Genomic DNA, 22,954 nt, shown 5'->3' on the forward strand with positions numbered 1-22,954 from the left:
CACACAGCACAAAAGTGCTGTCTGATATTCAGAGGGAACCTCTTGTGCTCCAGTTTGTGCCCGCTGCCTCTTGTCCTGTCCCTGGGCACCACTGACACGAGCCTGGCTCTGTCCTGTTCCACCCTCCCTTCAGGTATTGAAGGACACTGATGAGATCCCCCTGAGCCTCCCCTTCTCCAGGCTGAGCAGTCTCAGCTCTCACAGCCTCTCTTCCCTTCCCTTGATCACCTCGGTGTCCCTCTGTTGGAGTCTTCCCAGTACGTTTAGGTCTGTCTTGCACTGGGGAGCCCAGAGCTGGACCCAGTGCTCCAGGTGCAGCCTCACCAGTGCAGAGTAGAGGGGAAGGATAGCTCTCTCAGCCTGCTAGGGATACTTGGCCTAATTCAGCCCAGAATGCCATCAGCCTTCTTAGTAACAAGGCATGTTGCTGGCTCCTGCCCAGTGCAGTGTCCAGCAGGACCCCAAGCCCTTTCTGTCAAGCTGCTCTCCATCAGGGTGCACGCCCTGGTGCCTGGGGCTGCTCCCCGCCAGGGGCAGGACTCTGCCCTTCTCTTTGTTGGCCTGCACGAGGCTCCTGCCAGCCCACTTCATGACTGCCAACATACACACACCTAATAGTCATAAGCAAATCAGATCTATCAGCGACTTACAAAGAATTTAAAATATTCTAGAAAACATTCCTGCAGAAACACTAGGGTAACATCTTCCCTTTGTCTGTCCCATGAACCTGATGTTTTTTTATGGCAGATGATTTGGGAAGTAGCAATTATAAGAGAAAGCAAACATTTGAGAAAGAACAATAATAATTTGGTATGTACTAAACATTTCTACTATTGTTTTAAAGAATACACGGCATGTTTCATCTACAGTTTGATGCAGTTTTGCATAGGATGATAATAGTACTGGTGGTGATTGCTTTAGGTGGCCTTTGATGGAATCTCAGTGTATTGCAGTATCACGTTTCTCTGATGTTTGAACTGATGGGCAGGGAAAGTTCACAAAACAGGAACTTGTCCCCTAATGTGTGCACTACATTTTCTGTTTGAAGAAAAATGGCTTTCTCAACCAAAGGTTTTTTGTTTTGTTTTCCCAACATGAAAGGGCATCATAACCTTTGGTTTTTTATCTAGGTATGGTTTGTGTTAATTCTGTGCCAAGCCAGATGTGATATGATTAGCTAAGAAGAGCTGTTAATGAGCACAAGGAATTAATACAAACTGTCTCAGTCCCAAAGTCCCTGAATACTTTCAACTGGTTAAATGTTATTCATAGCATGCTACCAAATGCTGGCTGCTTGAAACTGAAGTACTTGGCTATAGTTCTATTATTATATATAGTTATTATTATATTATTTTTCCAGGTTGTGAAAAGAAATAGTTCATTGCCTTCCAGCCAGAAACAAAACAAGTGAACTAAGTGTCTTTGATTAAAAAAAAAAGAGAGAGAAAAAGGGAGAAATAGAGAAAGAGCAAAAGAGCTAAGGCATTTAGATTATTTTAGTTTGTCAAAATATTTTTTTCATTCGAAAGCAAAATTTACCAGACATAAATCCAAATATCATTACTTTTACAGTTATTGTGTTATTGAAAATTTTCTGTTAAGTGAATACATTTTGTTTTCACAATGTGCATGTTATTTTTTACCTTATTGAGGATAAGTGTAGTATTTTTTTATTGGACAGGGGTCTGCGACAGTTGTGTAACTGTATTACAAGAAAATGCACTGCAGTAGCTTAAAGTAATGAGGAAGAGGAGAGCGGCTGATGCTCCCTTCTTCACAGCGATAAATACCCACCTCTTTGTTTCTCTATGTAAGAGATGCATCACTTATTAAGTCACAATGTAGAAATGTAAAAGTATGGATAAGGATTAAATATTAAAAAAAATATTGAATTTAGCCTAATAACACTTTCAATCTTCAGAAATCAATTAGTGTTCATATTAGCATTTCTTCTGGATAGGAATACCAAAAAAATCTTGGTAAAGCTGGTAGGAAACATGGATCAGTAAATAACTACTTGGAATCTGTAATAATGACTTCAAGTTTCTTCTCAGTGTTTGGATTATAGTGGAACAGCTTTCTATATCATAAAGCATTTTTCCCAGTCTTCAATGAAAATTCATTATAACTTATAGAGATATATTGAAATAAGCTTTGCCTTATTTGTGTGTGTGTGTGTTTTCCCAATGGTACTAAACCATTGAAACCACTTTTCTTTTAAATCTTTATTTCTTTGTAATGGATATGCAAAATTCTCAAATAGAACATAGTGGATTGCAGTGCAGTGTTAAACACTGTAATGATTTAGCCTCAGAGGAACCTGTAAATTGGGAGTCTACCATCCAGATATTTGACTGTAGAAGTGGAATCCTTGTGATATCAATAAATTTTGAATTCCTTAATTTTCTTAGAAGCAACATGGACCAACTTAAGCCAAAGATGTCGACATCAATGTCGACATCAATGTTGACATCTCTGAGACTTAACTGAAGTTTGAAATGTTGGGGCTGAATAGCACATTTATGTATTTGAAAATGGGTGTATACAGTTTTTGTATTACTTCTTTACAATATTAAATTTTATTTAAGTATATTAAGGGCTCTTGAAGTTAAGAATTCCTTTCTCTTTCATTGGTAGCCAATATACATGCATATCTCTGACTCTTCCTTACAAAAAATAAATGTAACTAGAAAATTTTCAGATTTTTCTTGCCAGTTTTAGCTGTACAATGCTGTACAATTCTGTAAGGTAATACAGTAGAATAGCAAGACAGCATCCTAAGTTGCTGCTCTCTAAATTGCATAATCAAAGGGACTAGTTGGGCAGCATAATGTTATTATAACATTATCTTATGTTTTGTTAATTCTTCAATAAGCAAAAGAAATCTCATGTATTGTTTTCAAAAATCTCAGAATTGTAGATTTCTTCATATTTCATGTCTCTGAAAGCCAATGCAGGACAAAATGTGCTGTTGAACTTAAATTCTGTGGACCTGAAAAATGCATATGAAATATGAATGCCATGTACCTACCTATTATAAATAACCATCTGTCCTCTATTGTGAATGTTTTGCAAAATATTGCCTACTGATCTATTCCATGTTGATATAACATGCTAATTTCACATGTCCACATTTAAAATATTTAATGGAAATTTTGTGAAAAACTTGTGAATATAAAACAATTTCCACATTTTACAAAGCCTACTAAGAGGTCTACTCTTTTTAATTAAAGTGCCTTTGGGGTTAAATGTTATAAATGTGCAAAATACCATAGTATTTGCTTCCTTTATATGCACATTGTCCAGCAATACTGATTACCTCTGAGATTATAAGAAATTATTAACATTTTCTGAATGTTTTGTTTTCTAACAGTGACCATATTTGTAAGTTCGAACTCACATAAATGGAACTTACAGATAATTATAAGCATTTTTTTCTGCATGCATTGAATAAAGTCACAAGACAGTGCAAATGTTCAGATAATGTGTATTCTTTCCAGGGAACTGTTGTAGAAAACTACTATTATTGTTGGTACATACAGTAGTTACTGTTTTGTACAGTTTACAGACTTGTATTGCTCTAATGTTTGCGCATGTTTTCATGAACATTCCCTTTCTAAGTTATTCATCTATACCAAGTTCCCTCATATGTTCATAATTATTTCCAAGTGTGAACTAAAAACAGAAAAAAAAAAACTAGAAGAGTTTAAGTTTAGGTTTTTCTTTTCAGCATTAAAAGTGAATGTGGTATATAACTACTGTGAAATTCAAACTGACAAAAATAGCAATATCTTTCAGGAAAAATACTTTAACTGTGTGATGCATGTTTTTGACCTCTCATTTTTATAACCAACATGTAGAAGAGGAGACCCTGAAACACTGCATCTTGTCCTTTATTCCTAGGAGAACAATTACAATTCCACATCGTAAGAACTCCTCCAGGACTGGGAAATGTTACTGTTGAGTGGAAGATAGTAGGACATAATGTAAAACAAAATTTTGCAAACTATTCTGGAATACTTTTTTTTCCTGAGGTAAGTCCATAAACAGTGATGTTGGCTACAGGAAAATAGTGTGATTAGAACTGATCTGAGAAAAAGTGTGCCTTTTCAACAGTCCTTCTTTCTTGGTTTGATTATTTAATTTCTCACTTTTTGACTTACAAACTGGAGGGAGCTTACAATTCTTGATACTTAACTCTTCTTAAAGAAATTGTTCAAAATACTTGTCATTATGATATCACTTGTGTTTTATAAAATAATGGCTAATCAATTTACCCTTAAAACAAATAGGGGACGTTGAATACAACATTGTATGTTGATCTGCTGGATGACCATATTCCTGAAGAAAAAGAAGAATACCAAGTCATCCTATACAACATCAAAACAGAAGGTAATGCAGAACTATAGCCAGCTACATCTTAAAAATACCATTTAATAATATAATATTTTTAATTTTATTATTTCATTTTGGAGGTATAGGACTGAGCAAACTGCAGCTGGTGCAAAGTACGCAAAGTTCATTAACATTTTATTGAAATAGGCTTGGTCCTTATGTATGTATATATAAATCCCACCGTGTCTCCACAAATACACTTAAATGGTTTTCAATCCTGATTTAACTCTGCCTATTTAATTCAATGGTTGTTTCTTCCCTTAATCTTAATGCAAACTGAGTTTACTAATATGTCATGGATAGAGTTGCCATGAAACATGCAGATATTTTTATCTTTTTAAACAATCTTGTCAAGCTGCAGACTTACTGATCTGTCCCTGAATTCAAGGTGGTCAGAATATTTTATTCTTGCCATTAAAATTATAGTGAGAAAAGAAGCCTTAAACTGCATCCGTTCTGAAATACCTTTCTTCAAACTGAAATTAATGTCCAAACACCAAACTAACTTGACATGGATTGTGTTGCTGCGAGGTGCCTTATCAACTTCCGAGAGTCACTGTGGCCCAACGGGATGAGCAAAATTATTCATCAAAGCAATAGTTGGAAAACATATCAGTTTATTGATGTAATGATTGTGAAGTGGAATATAGTTTTAAGCTTTTGGAGGTACTTCCTGGGAAAATGGTTTATTTCCTTTTAAAATATAGGGAAGTTGATATTTGGCACTGGCCTGTTAAGTTTTCTTATTTTTTAATACATTTTTGTGACTTTGTACTTGGTATGCATAAAATTTCTGTTTCTATTTGTTATAGAATGTAAGTATATATATGTGTGTAGGTCCCACACCATCCACATACTTCAGTGAGCTTTGGTTTCGTGGTATTTGCATGGCTACTGAACGTTATTTAAATGTAATATTAACAATAATGTAAGACAAAAATATTAGTTGCATAACACTTCATTCACTGCAGTCCACTGATTCTCTTGCAGGAGTTTCTTCTACAGGTGCTGCTGTTTTGGATAGTCAAGGATATGAAGCTGTTCTAACAGTAGAAGCTAGTGATGAACCACATGGAATTTTGAATTTTGCTTCCACATCCAGGGTGGTTTTAATCCCAGAAGAAAACAAAACAATTCAGCTTTTTATTAACAGAGAATTTGGATCTCTAGGTCTGTATAACAACTCCAAGAGAAAGGAAGTTTTGTTTTGCTTATCATTAGGCAAATAAAAGCCATGATAATGAAAGTTTGGAAAAATCTTTGTTACAGTTGGTATTTTTTTCAGAACTTCTAAGCTTCTTTCTGCAGACTTGGAAACTAAATATTACTTATTACTAGAGTCATAATCCTCATTAATACAGCAAGGGATCTGAAAGCTGTAACAATCAGGTGGCTATTAAGGTTACCATATTTTTGTCTAATGAGTCTGTCTCAAAGCATTAGTCTCTTCAGAAAAAATAAAAAACATGAGAAAAGTGACATGTACACACATCCCACATATTTTTTCTCTGAATTTCAGGAAGTCAGCACCTTAGGAATGTCACATGGAAAAAGTTGTGTCCAGACCATTGAATTCAATTTATGTCTCCTCTGACAATTTCTGATTCCTCTTTGAATCAATTTATCCATTAACATCCTTTAAACTATATAGTATTCAATTCTACAATACAATAGTGTGCTTCATGAAAAAAAAAATGAATCTTGTGTTTGTTGCCTGAAAATAGCAACTTATGTTGTGAGAAAACATGTATAATAATTTCCTATTTGCCTTTTTGGACTATATTTACACCTCGGTGATAATCTGGCTGTTTCTTTTGCCATACTTGTTTTGAAATGAAGTAACATTTACAGTGCTTTTCAAGATCTGGAGACACCAGAGAGTTTTAGAGACATTTTAATGACACTATTTTTCCATTTATTTTTTAATACCAGTCCATACTCTAGTGTACTCTTTGAACACTATTCAGTAAACTAATGTTTTAAGATAATTGTTCATAGTAAGTGCAAGATCTCTCACTGAATTAAAATAAGCATCGTTACTTATTTATTAATTAGGACTCTTTTATCTCTTACATTTTATTTCATATAGAGCAGCTTTTAATTTCATCTATCATTTTATTTCAGGTTCATACTCCTTATGTTTGCCACTTGACTTACCCTACCAGATTAGCGAGAGGTGGCTTTATTCTCAAAACTATAATGTATAACTTTTCTGCTTGGTAATATTTATCCATGTGTCCCCTAATTTTGTTCTCTATTGAAGTTTGTCAATCTACCCAGGAAAGTATCTAGATTTATTAATCTGTGTTTCCCAGCACTGTCTTTAGAGCCTTTCTTAGATATCTGTCATTCCCAAAAAGTGTCCTTGTTGCAAAAACTCATATTAATGGTACATGAGATGTCCCAGTTAGTCTTTCAGCAATTTCATATTTATGGTCCACAGAACTTCAAATTTCTGGATGCATTTGGACCCAATGATTTTTGAGTCCTATGCAGACAGACAAGTCAGCAAAGGTCAAATTGAAGGCATATTGATAACGGTAACAAAGGTACACTAGCTCCAATGTACTTTGGATAACTCTTTTAATCCTTCTGTTTTGCAGTTAGTCTTTTTATTTTGTGGATGAGAATTTGATCTCTTGTCTTTATCCATTCCAGTGAACATTATATAAGAACTGAAAAACAATTTTTTTTTTCTTTTTTTTTTTCTCCTCACAAATTAAACAGGTACTATCAATGTTACTTATGCCACAGTTACAGGATTGCTCACTGTAAGTAATCAGACAGAAGAGACTGTGGCTGAACCAGGAGCTGATTATGTACCTGCTTCTGGCTCACTGATTTTAGAAGAAGGAGAAACATCAGTTGCCATAAATATTACTATTCTAGAGGTAACCTCTAAACCCTTTAATTCTGTACTTTTCTGTATGATTTCAAAAGGGTAATATTTTGGGAACTAAAGCTTGCAGCCATTATTTGAAGCCCTGTGTTATATTTCACTATCATTTAGAAAGATGGTTTCAATCTTAATATTAAAATCACAAGGGATCAAATAGTCACAGAAAGCAGCTCTACCTCTGTCTAAAGGTAATAAAGTTGTCTCATTAAAACTTTACCAACTATCTAGTAGTATTTAGAACAGTGTGCTTCATGGCTGGCTACAGGCTCATACTTTTTCATTGCTGGAGATACATGCCTCTAAAATCGGTCAGTAATTTATTTGCAAGAATAGTTTAGCGTCACCACAGGATCTTTTTCATGATATATAATGTCTTACTTAATTCTTCCACGATAATCAGTTTCAGACCCAATAAAATTATTTCAGGAAAACAGAAAAATGAATTCTAGTGTCACAGTAATATTAGAGACTTGTTGTGTGATCCTTTTTGGTGACTTCTGTGGAAGTTTCTTAAAGGACAATGAGAAGAGGATGTACTGTATTTGTGTTTTGCAGGATGATATACCAGAGGTGCAAGAATTCTTCTTGGTTAATTTAACTTCAGTGGAACTCATCATGAACCATTCAACGTCATCCCCACCTAAGCTAGGTAAAAACATCTTATAGCAAATTATTTTTACTTTTCCTTTTTAATGGTTTATATTATATTACCTTGGGAGATTACCATTATTCCTCTTACTTACCAACTATGCTGAGATGAGACATGGTTATTTAGAAGAAACATCATAGAATATGAAATAGATTTATTATTACACTTAATCTCTTGCTTTTTAAACTCTGGGAAAATTTAAATTAATTTTCGTAGAGGAGTTAGTAATTATCAGTTGGAAAGGACAATTATTTGAAAAGTTTATTGGTGATTTTTTCATCTGATTTTCATTTACAAACTACAAAATGGAAAAAAAAAGTAAAAAAAAAACTTTATGTGGCTACTCTGCTCACTCTTTTAAAAAAGTCTGTTTTTATTCTTTTATCACTTTTAGGAAACATATTTTATGGTTTTCCTACTCTTGCAATGATCTTTATTATTTGCTTAGTCTGCTTCTCATTTTGCTTCTTCAGAATTCAGTAGAATAGTAGTCATTAGCTTTAAGAACTGTTGGATTATCCTGTGGTACTAAAGACTAGTTATATAATGTCAGACATCTTCTTTGACTCTTTTCCCTTTTCTTTGCATGCTTATAGAAGTGACTGAGTTAATTCGTTACAGATTGAAAGGTAACTTGCAAGACTCATTGCTGATTTGTGAATAGTTGAGTCTAAAATATGAAAGGAGTAGCATATAAGAATGAAAGATTCATCCAAACTAAACAGTGTTGTATAGTCTCACTTTCTCTTTGGCTGTCTCCTTGAACCATGACCATTTAACACTGATGTGACACTGCATTGGGTCAGCTTTACTTACAATGAGAAAATAATAGTTTTAAGTCATAAGGAAAAAATGTGTTCACATAACATGTCAGTGAATTCTTCTGGTAGAAGAAATAGCCTGACTCAAATACGTGTGTCCGCGTGTGTGTCTGTGAGCAAACTCTTACAGATCCTGGGTGAACAGATCTGACTTCAGGGTGACATGAGAAAATGCAGGAGTGAAGCAGAAATGTCTCTGATTGCCATTACTCCCTCAGGATTTGTAAACCTCAGTAACACTTCTGTTGTCTGTGTAGAGCTATTGCTCATCGTCATCTCTACCTCATAGTGACAGGCTTAGATTCATGGCAATAATCTTCTACTTTTGTTCAGTTTTATCTGAATTGATGGAAAAATGTATATGGATCTAAACATAATATACTTATGGCAGACTCGGTGAAGTCAATTTGGTTTTAGAAAGTAAGTTGAAGTTTATAAAAAGTAAACAAGTAAGTTAAGGTAGTTGTGTGGTGCGGTTGTCTGAAAAACAACAACCTATTTTCTGAGAAGTATTAAGTTTTGACTGTAAAGTTCTGGTCTCTGAAGTTAGTAGACTTTTCTGACATTAACCTATTATTTGGTGTTTTTCACACTGCAGTGTATTCAATTACGATTTCAGGCTAATTGTAAATACCTGTATGTCTTTATGGAGCAGTAGAATATTACAGTATGTGAACACCCCACAAATAAATTAATAGTTGTGTATTTGTAGTGAAATCTGAGGTGTGCCATTAGAATGTATGATGAGGCACTGAAGCACAAATAGAAGATGAAATGCTGAATCATTTATTATTCTTCCTCATTGTCTTTCTCATACTCAGAATGGCAAATGCAAAATATTGAATGTCATTGTAATAAACACTTATAGTGAAGACAAATTAAGATTCCATCGCAAATCTAGACTTTATTATTTTCTAATGTTTTATGTGCTGTTTAACTTTCTACATTTTCCTTAGTCTTTTTTTTTTTTATGCATTATTAAATATTACAGTGCTAATTCAAGACGCATTATTGCACTTCTAGTAGTAAGGACTCTTTCCAGTTATCTTGCCCACTCCCATTTTCTCCTACACATTTTTTGTAAAGACACTGTAATATTAGTACCGATTGAATAAATGCTTCTGTGATTCTTGAAAATCAAGAAAATTGATTTTATTGTTCTTTAATTTTTGTCTTTCTGTTTTGCCTTTTAGATGTGGAAGGTTTAGCTTCTCAAATTGTTATCGATGCTAATGATGGTGTAAGAGGAGTAATTGAATGGGAAGGTACCAAGTAAGTCTCATCTTCCTTGAAGAACTTACTGTGCCAATTAGTGATTGGTGTTGCCCATTTTCTTTCTAAAAGTAAAACTCCTGTTAAAAATAGGGCCATGTCTTTGAGATGGTAAAGTAATCATTCAATTCAGCTGAACTAGAAAGTGGGATTCCCACACTGAAAACAAAAATTCACTATTCATCTAATCAGAATTCTTTTACTTATTACTACTTTCACTGTTGTCCTTTTATATCACCAATTTGCCTAACCTCCCCAGCCTGCATCAACTCTTCCAGCCTCACCATTCATGTAAGCAAAAAACAAAACAAAACAAAACAAAAACCTCATGTTACTTAATTCAATTTAGATAAGAGAAAAAAGGTAAAAAGGATGCGTTAGAGAACTATAAGGTAGGGAATAATTCAGAGTGAAAATGTAATAAAAATGTACTATCTTTTTCAAAAGAACATAATCAGTGAACATTGAGAATTATTCTTTTTATTTTAGTTTTGAAGTTAGTGAATCTCATGGGAATCTGACAGTAATGGCTTACCGAAACAGAGGATCATATGGCAATGTGTCTGTATTTTTTTATGCCCAAAATTTGGAGGCCCAGCTGGGTTTGGATTTTAATGTAACCTCAAGGGTAAGAAGCAACTCTAAATCTAGTACTTTTTATTCTTTCAGCTTCCGTAAAAGAATATCTTCTTGATTATTCTGCAGAATGATCAGTAGTGATGCTAGATGTTTCAGCTTGTTTCAGTTGCTTTGGTAATCTAAATAGAATGAAATAAAAATATTCTTATTCTTACTATTTATTTCTTTTTTAAAAATATATTTTTTAATATAAAGCAAAATGTAAACTTTCAAACATCGATTTCAAATTTAATTTTGATTAGACATACAAACTTTTTCATAGACTATTTTTGCAACAGGACTTTCAAAATAAATTATTCTTTCTTGTCCTCATTCTGTAATGTGCTGAACCTTTATATTTCTGATTCAATCAGTTTATAAGGAACAGAGAATATGGCTCTTCCTATGCTTTCCCTTCCTTCCTATTTCACAGAATTCTGTTTACCGTAGTCAAAAATTTCTGTGTGATATTAACTGATGTAAGTATTCGGTGCTTTATGTGTTTCAACGCTAGACTCTTTTTTTTGCTGATGGAGAAAGGCATAAATCTGTTGATGTCATGATTTTTGATGATGAGATTCCTGAAGGTGATGAGAAGTTCCAGTTAATTTTAACAAATCCATCTCTGGGGCTGGAATTAGGGGAGAACACAACAGGTAAAACTTAGTTTTAATGTTCCATTTCTTTAGAATTCTGTGGCACACATTTTAATTCCACTTTTCTGAATAATCATATTTCAGAAAGCACCATTGTCCTGCTATGGTGAATCTTTATACTCCTTTGGAAGGTTCTGAAACATCCCTGTGAAATCTGTGCAATTAAAAAGTTTATATGTAAAGCAATGAATCAGAAAGCACGAAGATGAGTTTTTCAATGTGTACTACCTCACTGAACTGAGGTCTTTTTAGAGAGTTCATAATCCTTTTCTAGGAGAGACTATATTCTTCCTGTCTAGAGATCTTCCTAGTTAAAGTGAAATGCCTTCCCATTCTCTTCAGGTAATGTCATGGACACATAAGCATTATATACACACTAAAGGAAGAATGTATTTGTGTTTATGTTATGTATTATGTTACTATATATGTATATTTATATTTTACTATGTTAACCAAAGAATATTTTCATTATTTCTTTTTCAAAAGCTACAATTACTATACTTGCCAATGATGATGGCCATGGAGTTTTGTCATTCAATAACAGCAATCACTTCTTTCTGAGAGAGCAAACATCTATCCATTTGATGGAAAGTGTTGCAGTATTGAATATTATCAGAGAACCACCTCAGGGAATATTTGGCACTGTGACTGTTCAGTATCTTGTAAGTGAGATTAATTCTTCAGAGGCAACAATGGATTTGACCCCTTCTCAAGGATATATTGTGCTCGAAGAGGGAGTCAGGTTCAAGGTAATATGCTAGTTATTACCAGAGAAGTCTAGGAAGCTTTTTTTTTGGAAATATTGGAAAGATTTCAGAAATGTCTGTGCTTTATCTTCTGTTTATTTTTTCTACTTCTTTCATTCATAAAGTGAATTGAGTCATGAGCTGTGACTGATTTCCTGTTATTATCTGATGTGGAAGTGTGTGAAAATTAAATGGGCTCATCTTTAGGTGTTTCTTAGTTTGTAAGGGTTGAGGTAAATTGAAAACAGTACACTATAGATAACGTTCATGTGTGCTTTGGAACAGTTCTTTTTATGTAGTCAATCTATAGCTGAAATGCAAACTTACTTTAAATTAAAGTGATAATTTGCAAGCCTAATAGTTAAGATCAAAGTAAAAATCCCATTCTGTGATTTAACATTTTAGTTAGTCTGAACTAAACAGAATGTGCTGCAACAAATACAAAAAGTAGAACAGTTGTCTGTCTTAGGATTGGAAAATAACTTAAGTATTAAGCTCACTGCCTCTATACTGTCCTCACAAGAATGTCAGCTACAAAATGAACTAGCTTAAGTTTGTGAATCCTGACTCTTCTAAGGTTTAATCACAATTCGATTTATTTATTTTTGCCAGTAAAGCTGGTGAAGCTAGTGTTAGCATATTACAGGCAATAGGATAGAAACTGAGACAAACTTTTCTTGGAAACACTGGTTTTCAATTTCTGGCCTTTAGATGCATTTGGAATCACAATGCAGCAGATCTATAAGAAGTTGGAGCCTTCTTAATATAGTTGGTAAATATGGTTTATTGTGGAAATGAACAGAAATATAAAACATTGTAAATTTTGTATTATTTCCAAATGCATCATCACTAACTTTTTATTTTGTACAGCAAGGCTATGCGTACCTATGAAATTTTTTGCTTGTTTGAGTAGTGTGAAGGATGACAGTGAGCCCCAAATGAAAGTGAAGCACTTAGCTTTCTCTAGATTGCTCTTTGCTAGTTTGAGATTGCCTTTAGAAGACCTGATCTTCATCCACAGTGGTGTAGGAGAGGGAAAGAAGCATCGAGAGGAAAGAGTATTTCAAATCTCTCACTATTCTTGCTTTTTTTTTTCCTTTTCCTTTTCTTTCTTGACAGCACCAGTAGTGAGATTACCCTGTTTCCCTGAAGATAGCTTAGCTGCCAACTAAAATAAATTAAAACCAACTTAACTGATTACACTTATAGCTGTGTTGTGAGTATAAACTACCCAAAAATGTATGGAATAAATAGAGAACAAAAGTATGAAATTAGGATCAAAAACTTCAGAGGATCATAGGATGAGAAAAGAAAGAAAAGAGAACAACAACAACGAAAAGTGAATATGCTCATCTTAGTGTTGCACCAATGGAGGCCACTAGATGGATGGCTTTAGAACCTCAGTCTGAACTCAGTCTGAGCTTGCCTCAATTCTGTCCTCTCCAGCTTCATGAGCTGCTCTTCTCCTGCTATGCTATCCAAAGCCTTATAGTGAAATAAATTTAAAAAAAAGGTAGCACATTCTGATAGAGCTGTGTCATCATCTGTTATCATGTCTCAATAACATTGTATGCTTGTTTTGTTATCAGACGCTGCATATTTCTGCGGTACTAGATGAAGAACCAGAAATGGATGAGCACTTCATTGTCACCCTGTTCAATCCAACTGGAGGAGCCAGACTAGGCACGAGAGTGGAAACTATGATTACAATATTACAAAACCAGGCTCCACTAGGGCTTTTCAGCATCTATACAGTTGGAAATAGGTACTTTACACTGATCAGTAAAAAGGAGATAGTTGCTCATACTCCAAAGAGATAATATTTCTCTACAATTTTGTTTTTGATGGATCGCATTAAAGAAATTCAGCAACCCAATTTGTAAATCTGTAACTTTGAAAGGTATTGTGAAATACTATTACTGCTAAACAAAAGAGTAGAAAAATGCATAAAAAGGACTATTCATAATCCAAAATTTCAATTTATTTATTATTATTTTTCTTTATAAACTAATACTTCACTAGTGCCTACATATTCCACTGATAGTATTCCATGTTAAAAGTTCCAAACCTCATATCAGTGTCCAGGAAGTCATACGTTTTATAATTTACTTTCATTTTTAAACCTGTAAAAAATATACTTTCACTGAAGGCTGTTTTTCAGAAGCAAGTGACACATATGGACTGCCATTTTTAAAAACCATTCAGCTGAAACCATACAGATTAAATAAATTTACTATTTAAATAAAAAATGTATGTATGCTATTTTATTAATACATTGATATTTAGAGTTAATAATTTATATTAATATTTAATAATAATATTATCTAAACATTTATTACGTGAATTTAATATACTTAAATTTCAGTCTGTTTAAAGATTTTGTTGAATTGCCTATGATTTTGCATGATTGTAGTAAGGATCATTGGGAAACCCTAATTAATGTAGCTACCAGTCCATCAGATACTGAAACCTGTTATTAATATTTTCTTTTTATTTCTGTTGTATATTCTGCATCTGGAATTGTACAGTAAAAATCTTATTTTTATTACAGCAATGAATATACTATAAAATAATTTTTTCCTTATTTTTATGATTCTCACATTTAGGACAAATTTCATCATAATTGAAGAAGCCAACACTACAGCTTATTTGAAAGTTTCACGGAGTAATGGGCTTAACGTTTCTGTGAGCGTTGAGTGGGAGACATCATCAGATACTGCATTTGGCATCAGTACGTTCACTTTACAGAGAATGTCCACTGCTTTTGTAGAAGTGGAGATAGTAAGAGAGTAGCCAAGCATACAGGAGATGTAGCTTGGGAATGTAAATTCAAGTATTCAGACACAATTCAGTTAATATTTTCCTATGTAAGATTTAGTAGATAAAATACTTTAGCTGCTTAAGAATCACCTTGTCATCAGCCACTTCTGCCAGTTTCAGTAATCTCTATTTCTGTCTTTGCTGCTAATATGAACATTATTGTCACTAGCCATTTATTTATTTATTTATTTGTGTGTGTGTAATAAAATTTGTTCCGTACTACTTGTAACTCAGGATCTTTCTAACACAGTATAAATGACATGTGACATGCAAGAGTCTAGCTCCTGGAGTTTAGTTCTGACAAGACGGTGCTTAGGGACCGTCTTGGAATAAAAACATGAACATGTTGTAAATGGGGAACAAAACATGAACATTTTGTAATTTGTCTTTTTTTTTTTTTTTCTTTACTACTTGCTATCTAGCTAATTCTCTTGTTAGCTAAATTCCAAGATCAATTATTATGAGTCAGACTCAAATTGCCTATATGTCTTCCATGTGCAGTTGTAATGAATGAAAAATACATTTACTGCTTAACTCTCATTATATCCTTAGCATTGTAACATTTCTATGTATTTATATACACTTATAACAAATACTAAGACACAACTTCATCATTTCTCATACTAGGTCTGGCTTTGGGAGGTAAATAATGGGAATGGGGTTAGAAAAGATCTCAAGAGTAATATAATAGTAAATAGTGTTTTTATTTTATTTTATTTTATTTTATTTTATTTTATTTTATTTTATTTTATTTTATTTTATTTTTTACTATATTGCAGGGGGTGGTATCAGTGTCCTATCTGTCTTGCAAAGTTTTGTGGAAGAATCAGCATCTGGTTGGTGTTTCTTTACCTCAAGAGAAATCCTGTACGGTGTTCTGTTGCGTATGCCTCCAGCTTTGTTTTCTACTGTCTACCAGTGGAAAGGAGTATTTGTTCCTGTTGAGGTAAATGTTTGTTTTTGAACACCAGACATGCTAGTTAATAAGGAATTTAAGTCACAATCTTACTTTTTTTTTATTCTTCTTGCAGAATTTCAGTATGTGGAATCCTACAAGTTGTGTGTCTTTCCAAATTGGAGCCTCTTCCTACCTTGTGGTTACTCATGGAGGAGCCACACAGGGAGCTTCTAACAACAGTGTGTATGCATTCATGGCTGGACACAGATTGTTGTGGGTAAATCGATTTTAATTTTAAAATCTTAAAATAGTATGGGTTGGCAAGGACCAAGGGAGGTCCTCCAGTCTGGCCATGTTTTAGAAAAAAGCACTCTGTGTGACAAGAGTTAGTTTTGTGTCCTAAAATACTACATAACTTCAGTGATGTAAGTTTGTCATAGTTAGTTGTTTACATTGTTTGTATTTTTTATATATTTACATTTGAGGGTGCAGGGAGGATTACCTGGGAATCACAGAATCACAGAATTGTCTAGGTAGGAAGAGACCTCCAAAATCACCTAGTCCAACCTCTGACCTAACATTAACAAGTCCTTCACTAAACCATATCACTAAGCTGAACATCTAAACGTCTCTTAAAGACCTCCAGGGATGGTGACTCAACCACTTCCCTGGGCAGCCCATTCCAATGCCTAACAACCCTTTCGGTAAAGAAGTTTTTCCTAACATCCAACCTAAACCTCCCCTGGCGCAACTTTAGCCCATTCCCCCTTGTCCTGTCACCAGGCACGTGGGAGAACAGACCAACCCCCACCTCGCTACAGCCTCCTTTAAGGTACCTGTAGAGTGCGATAAGGTCGCCCCTGAGCCTCCTCTTCTCCAGGCTGAACAACCCCAGCTCCCTCAGCCGCTCCTCATAAGACTTGTTCTCCAGACCCCTCACCAGCTTCGTTGCCTTTCTCTGGACTCGCTCGAGCACGTCCATGTCCTTCCTGTAGCAAGGGGCCCAAAGCTGAACACAGTACTCGAGGTGTGGCCTCACCAGAGCCGAGTACAGGGGCACAATCACTTCCCTAGCCCTGCTGGCCACGCTGCTTCTTATACAGGCCAGGATGCTGTTGGCCTTCTTGGCCACCTGGGCACACTGCTGGCTCATATTCAGCCGACTATCAACCAATACTCCCAGGTCCCTCTCGGCCAGGCAGCTTTCCAACCACTCATCTCCCAGCCTGTAGCTCTGCTTGGAAGTGGGGGAAGAAATTCTCAAGCAATCAAGTCATAGAACATTTTCTGGAAAATGTATGATAAGTTATGTTAATTCTGTAAATTAGTTGCTTATATATATATATATATATATATAAAATATAAAGTTTTAAAAGCTATTTCATGTATAGTTTTATACATAATTTTGGAATTCTTAACATTCTATGCGTACTTTTTCTCACTATATACAATGTAATATAAAATGTATTTGTTTATATACATATGTAGATAAACATAGTCACCCTCATATTTCCCTTGCAGATACAGACTCTTTCTGTTCTGGATACCAGACGTGTGAAACATTTTGCAGTGGAGGAAGAAGACTATTTGATTATTGTGAGTCACACAAACAGTTCCAGTTCCATCCAGGTTTGAATATTCTTCAGTCTTCTCTGGCTTTAATGTGGGTAGTTTGCTTAGTTCTGAAAGGATAATGAAAGGAAGTAAATCTATAAGCATGTATTTCTGACATATTATTTTTGTTTCTATTGGAAATTTATAACAGTTAAAATTCCAGACTTGTTTGGATGTATAAATACTCTCTACCTGAGTGTATAATTTACATCTGGTTTGTTTTTATTGCTACTGTTATTTCAGTTTTGAAATGTAGCATGTAAACAAAGAAGTAGCTTCTGAATATAAACCTGTTCCTCTGAAGAGCAGGCACAGCTTCTTGCAGTAGGGTTAATTACCAATTACTTACCAGTGGGCTTCTACTTTAAAGTACAGTCCACCTAAGAATATAGGAATTCAGTTCACCATAAATCTTCCCATTTTTTTTGGCATGTCATTTAGTTTTAGTTCTCTCGGTGCTAATTATGAATATATAAAGAAAAGATTTTTGTATTTCCACAGGTTTTCCAGTGGAATAAAGACATATTTGTTCTGCATCATCAGCTTCCACTTTATGGAGTTGTGGACATAGCCCTGTTTCCTAGAGGAGGCTTTACGTACCTGTTAGTTTCTTTGTCAAATACCAGCCAAAACATTCTCTTGTATCAGTGGTTGAACAACGAGTTTAGGAAGCTTCATCAAGTACCAGCAAAGGAAATAAAACACATGGAGTCCTGGATTTCTGGATCTGATGTCTTTGTAATTATTGCAAAAGGTATTTAGCAGAAAACAAAGAATGAGTTTGCTGAGTATACAATGGCTTGTTTGATAGCAAAGGCCTTTGTGGTAAAGGAGTTTAGAAAGCTATTGGAATCACTGCGGGGGTGACAGTACTCAATAAGCATTTAACCCTAGTAAGTATTTTATGAAAGTAATCTCTACTTTTTCTCTCAGAAAATAAAAGCCTTGTGCTTGTTCTCAAATACTTACAAAACAAATGAAATGCTTTCCCAGTAACAATGGGAAATAATAACTCTATTTAATCTACCTGCTTATCACACTCTTTCTAAGCTTTTCTGAGCTTTGTGCCACACACAGATCACTAGTCAGCAAAGTATACGTGTATTTTATTACAAGGTTGACATTTTATATGTCATTTTGTCTCTATGGCTACTAAAAAGTTTTTGTTGCAGTCCACAGGTTTCTTTGCAATTAGATGTTGTCTAATGTCAGTCTTAATGTTCTTGCATCGAAGTTATGCACCAAATAATAAGGAAAATAATACAATCAGTGTCACTTCATAATTAAAGCTGCCAGACTCTGGCTTTTGAATGGCCACCAGTGTGTGATTTAACTAAAAGGCAGCAAAATAATGTGAGTTTTGTCATTTTGTTCCTTGGTAGACTCTGGAAATTCTTCTGAAATTTTTGTCTGGGAGACAGGGCAGTCTACTTTTTGACACTTCCAATCTCTTCCAGTCCATGATGTAAGAAATATCCATGTCTTCATGCCTCCTTCAGGTTTAGGTAAGACTTAAATGAGATTTTTTTTTTTTCAAATCCTAGTATATAATGCTGGAATTTCAGAAATGCATGTCTTTATTTTTTCATATGTATTTATCAGACCTTAAAAGTCAGTGTAATCAGTGTTCTGCAAAGTGCACTTCTGGCATTAAGACAGTAACTTTTAAATATATGACTAAAAAAATATTCTCTTCCTCTTTGCTCCATGTAGTCCATGTCCTCCTAGCTGGTAAGGATATAACAACACTGTATGCTTGGAACTCTGAAGCGAACCAATTCTCTATAATGCTGGAAGCCCCATATGCAGATCATATCACTTCAGTTACTGCAAGGTCTCTGAACATCAGCAAGAGCTTGATTGCTTTGTCCGTTAACTCCAGCTCACAGATCTATGAACTGACCACTATTTCCAACCAGTCAGATTTTATACCTAGGTAGGCTTTTTTGTTTATATAACTTGTCTGAGACACCTTGCGTTTCTTTTTCTGTGATACTCATTTGTGATAGCGGAGACTGTTATGTTTCGTTGTATGGTGGCCTATTTCATTAGTGCTTGTTGTGGTTTAACCCAGCCGGCAGCTAAACACCACACAGCCGTTCGCTCACCCTCCCCCCTCCCTCCGTGGGATGGGGGAGAGAAACGGGAAAGTGAAGCCTGTGAGTTGAGATAGAGACAGTTTATTAAGACAGGAAAAAAATAACAATAATAATACTGATAATAGTATTAATAATAATAATGTGTACGAAACAAGTGATGCACAATGCAATTGCTCACCACCCGCTGACCGATGCCCAGCCTATCCCCGAACAGCCGGCCCCCCACCCCGACCAGCCACCCCTATATATTGTTTAGCATGACGTCAGATGGTATGGAATACCCCTTTGGCCAGTTTGGGTCAGCTGTCCTGGGTCTGTCCCCTCCCAGCTCCTGCTGCACCCCCAGCCTGCTCGCTGGCAGGACAGAGCGAGAAGCCGAAAAGTCCTTGGCCTGGTGTAAACACTGCTCTGCAACAATTAAAACATCAGCATGTTATCAGCGCTCTTCTCATCCTAATCCAAAACATAGCACCCTACCAGCTACTATGAGCTACTTAACTCTGTCCTAACTGGAACCAGGACACAACATGTCATTCACAAAGAAAAATCTAAGTGTTCGACTCCTGGCAGTCTACCAGCACAGACAGCAAAATCTGGCCTGCTGCGAGACCAGGAGATTGCAGGAGATCTTCTTGTTCACATCGCACATAGTGCATTTTTGGCACACTGCAAGATGTTGCTCAATTCGTGCCTTCAAAGAGGACAGAAAAAAGCTGCATCCAGTTCAGAGGCAGGAACAGCCCTTCTGAGAAGCATGTCCATCCCATCATGCTGACTCCATCCCATGGGAAGGGCAAGAGTCACACACATCAGGCTGAGCCGCAAGCTCTTGAACCATGTTGTGGGCACAGTCGTGGGCATCAGGGAAGAGCCCACAGTCCCCAAACAAGAGGAGAAGCACAGCCAAGTCATTTGAAACCCAACTAGAATTGGACAGCTAAATCAGCTGAAACTGAGGTAAGCGCCAAGGGTGCTTTTCCCCTGCAGTGACATGTGTCTCCCGGCAAATGAGACAGCAAGGACTGCTTGGGCTGTGCCTCCTGCCTTGAACTCGCCCAGCTGCAAGCAGCGCTGTGCGGGAGCTGAACACAAGTTCAGCAGAAGCCCTTTGCTGCTGGCTGGATACCAATGTTTGCACGGAACAGCTCGGACCACTTATGGTAGTGCTGGGCTAGCAGCTGCCCCTGGGACACGGCGTGACCCACAAGCGGCAGCAGAGGCTCTCGGCCTTCTCTGAGGCTCACCAGTGCCTGCCAGGTGTGAAATTGAGTGTCTCCGCTCTGATCCATCCCTTCCTGCTGTGCAGGTTACGGTGTGTCCACACATGGATTTAGAACCTCAGCTTCCCAAGTCTTATGGCGGACAGAGTGAAATATACCCACCAGGTGCTGCCTCCTCTAACTCCTTTATGATCTCCTCTATGATGTCAGGGGATGTTGGGGAAGATTTTCTTATTTCAGCATTGTCCTTCGCTGTTAGAGGACCTGAACAGAAAGTAGGAAGTTAACTTTGGCACCAGTGCAATTTGGAGGACCAGGGCTTCGTTTGTGAAGTCAGTGAAATGACTACCCACCCCTGGGATACCAGCTGGGCTCCAGCGCAGGAAGCAGCCGAGGGTCTGGCAAAGCCCTCCCTGGGGACACTTCTGCAACCAAAGCCCCGTGAGAAGTTTCTGTCCCAGCGCCATCTACATCAATAGCTCAGTAGGAGAGCATACCAGGGCTCGTGCCTTGACAGGGCACACACACGTGCCGGTCTGTACCCTCCCACCTGCAGAGATGCCTGGCTGACGTTTGGGCTTTGAGCTGGCAGCTCTCAAAGGAAGTCAAAAGCCACAACTTACCCAGGCCATCTCCCAGAGCTTCAGTCCTGGAACCCATCTGGGAGCCTGGATCACCTTCGCCTTCGGTCCCATCTGTAAACACAAGTGGAGTCCCTCCTGTGAACTACGCCAACATACTCCTTCTGACCAGAGTGACAGAGAATGCGGTTCAAAGAGGGGACTGCTCCACGGCACTCGTCTCTCCCTGCCACTCCAGAGCATCTTGCAAACAGTTGCTGGGTGCCTGCAGTGGCACCGTGCTGGTACAAACTAAGCGTGCGTGGAGCTGCCCGGAGAAGGGCCCTCCCCGTGCCCACCCCAGGTCTCAACTCAAGCGCAAGGTGCCTGCTGGCTCTGCAGCACCTAGATGCTCCTGCCTTCCGCTGACTTACCTGGCAGATTAACCTGAGGCTCGTGGTCCACATCAGGCTGAGGTGTCGAGTAGCCAGAGCCTACGAGAACTGCTGCAATCAAGCACAGAAGAGAAACATTCCCCGTGCATGGTGTGATCTACCTCTTCCTTAGTGACCTGCAGCGACTGGAGGGGGCTCAGGCAAGGATGTGGGACCCAGACACGAGCCAGGATTTCCAAAGCCGCAAAGGGGCCTGCTGAGCTGGAGGCTCCCTCTTGGCCTCTTCCCAAATCCTCTCTCCAGGCTGTGCGCAACACCCCGCAGGGACCACGCCGCCAAAGATGTGGCCCCTCAGGTGTTTCTTACGGGAAGATCTCTGCTGGACACAAAGGAAGACCCCACTGCAGGGGGAGCGTGCAGACCCCGGGAAAAATGATCATCCATGTTTGTCATGGAGAAGCCCCCTGGCCAGTGAGCAGCTGAACCCTTGCTGAGCTAGCTCAACAAACCCTTAACAAACAGCAAGGAAATGAACACGGACAACTTACCACCTGTGGGACCCATACTGGCAGGCTCAGGAGCAGGATTCCATGGAGGCACTTGACCAGTACTGCCTGTGGGCACAAGTGGGATCAGACACAGGTAAGGGGAGCTTCCATTGCCTCTTGGGGCCTGCCTCTTCCTCAGTGACCGGGAGGCACTGGCTGGGGCTCAGGTAATGACATGGCCCAAACAGGAAGAAAAGCCTGGGTTCTTCCCTCTCTGTGGAGAGGGGCAGGGGTGGCATCTCTCCAAGTGAAGAAATATTCAGGGCTCATTTGTGCAAGCCCCCTCAAGGCACAAACGCACTTGGAAGACCCTGAATAAACTATTACAGCCCATTAGCCATCTTCCTTCAAGGAAGCACACTCGCAACGTACCTCGGGGATCCTCCTGAGGCTCCAAACCATGATCCAGCTGAGAAGCTGGATATCGAGAGCCAACATCGTCATCATCTAAAATCAAGCAGAGATGAGAGACGTTGCCATGGCATGCTGTGCTCTCCCTCTTCCCCAGCACCCTGCAGTGACTGAGGGGGCTGAGGCAATGTCACGGGACAAAGATGCAGGTGGAAATTTCCCAAGAGGGGCCAGCGGCCTCAGCCCCACAGGGGCTCAGACCCGGGCTTCTCGGCCCCAGCGCCGCTCCCGGCCCCCCCGGCAGGAAACAACCCCGCAGCAGCCACGGCCCCACCGTGCCACCCTGCGGGGCTTCTGCCTCCTGCCTGCCCCCTGCCCGCGGTGCCCGCCCGG

At 37.7% G+C, this 22,954-nt stretch overlaps 1 protein-coding gene across 7 annotated transcripts in view; it reads left to right on the plus strand.

The window, feature by feature from the left end:
• LOC125181667 (adhesion G-protein coupled receptor V1-like) overlaps nt 1-22,954 on the plus strand; it is a 94,164-nt gene that overhangs the window by 25,006 nt on the left and 46,204 nt on the right. For all 7 annotated transcript variants that reach the window (XM_066985295.1, XM_066985294.1, XM_066985292.1 and 4 more), the window contains 14 exons: nt 3,904-4,034; nt 4,293-4,392; nt 5,386-5,565; nt 7,123-7,286; nt 7,850-7,943; nt 9,958-10,036; nt 10,526-10,664; nt 11,169-11,310; nt 11,797-12,059; nt 13,646-13,821; nt 14,663-14,787; nt 15,656-15,822; nt 15,908-16,051; nt 17,296-17,403. In XM_066985295.1, coding sequence (XP_066841396.1) covers nt 3,904-4,034; nt 4,293-4,392; nt 5,386-5,565; nt 7,123-7,286; nt 7,850-7,943; nt 9,958-10,036; nt 10,526-10,664; nt 11,169-11,310; nt 11,797-12,059; nt 13,646-13,821; nt 14,663-14,787; nt 15,656-15,822; nt 15,908-16,051; nt 17,296-17,403 — 2,012 coding nt within the window. The remainder of the gene's footprint in view (nt 1-3,903; nt 4,035-4,292; nt 4,393-5,385; nt 5,566-7,122; nt 7,287-7,849; nt 7,944-9,957; nt 10,037-10,525; nt 10,665-11,168; nt 11,311-11,796; nt 12,060-13,645; nt 13,822-14,662; nt 14,788-15,655; nt 15,823-15,907; nt 16,052-17,295; nt 17,404-22,954) is intronic.

The sequence above is a fragment of the Anser cygnoides genome, chromosome 31 (assembly GCF_040182565.1).
Source record: "Anser cygnoides isolate HZ-2024a breed goose chromosome 31, Taihu_goose_T2T_genome, whole genome shotgun sequence".
In the NCBI taxonomy this organism is placed as follows: domain Eukaryota; kingdom Metazoa; phylum Chordata; class Aves; order Anseriformes; family Anatidae; genus Anser; species Anser cygnoides.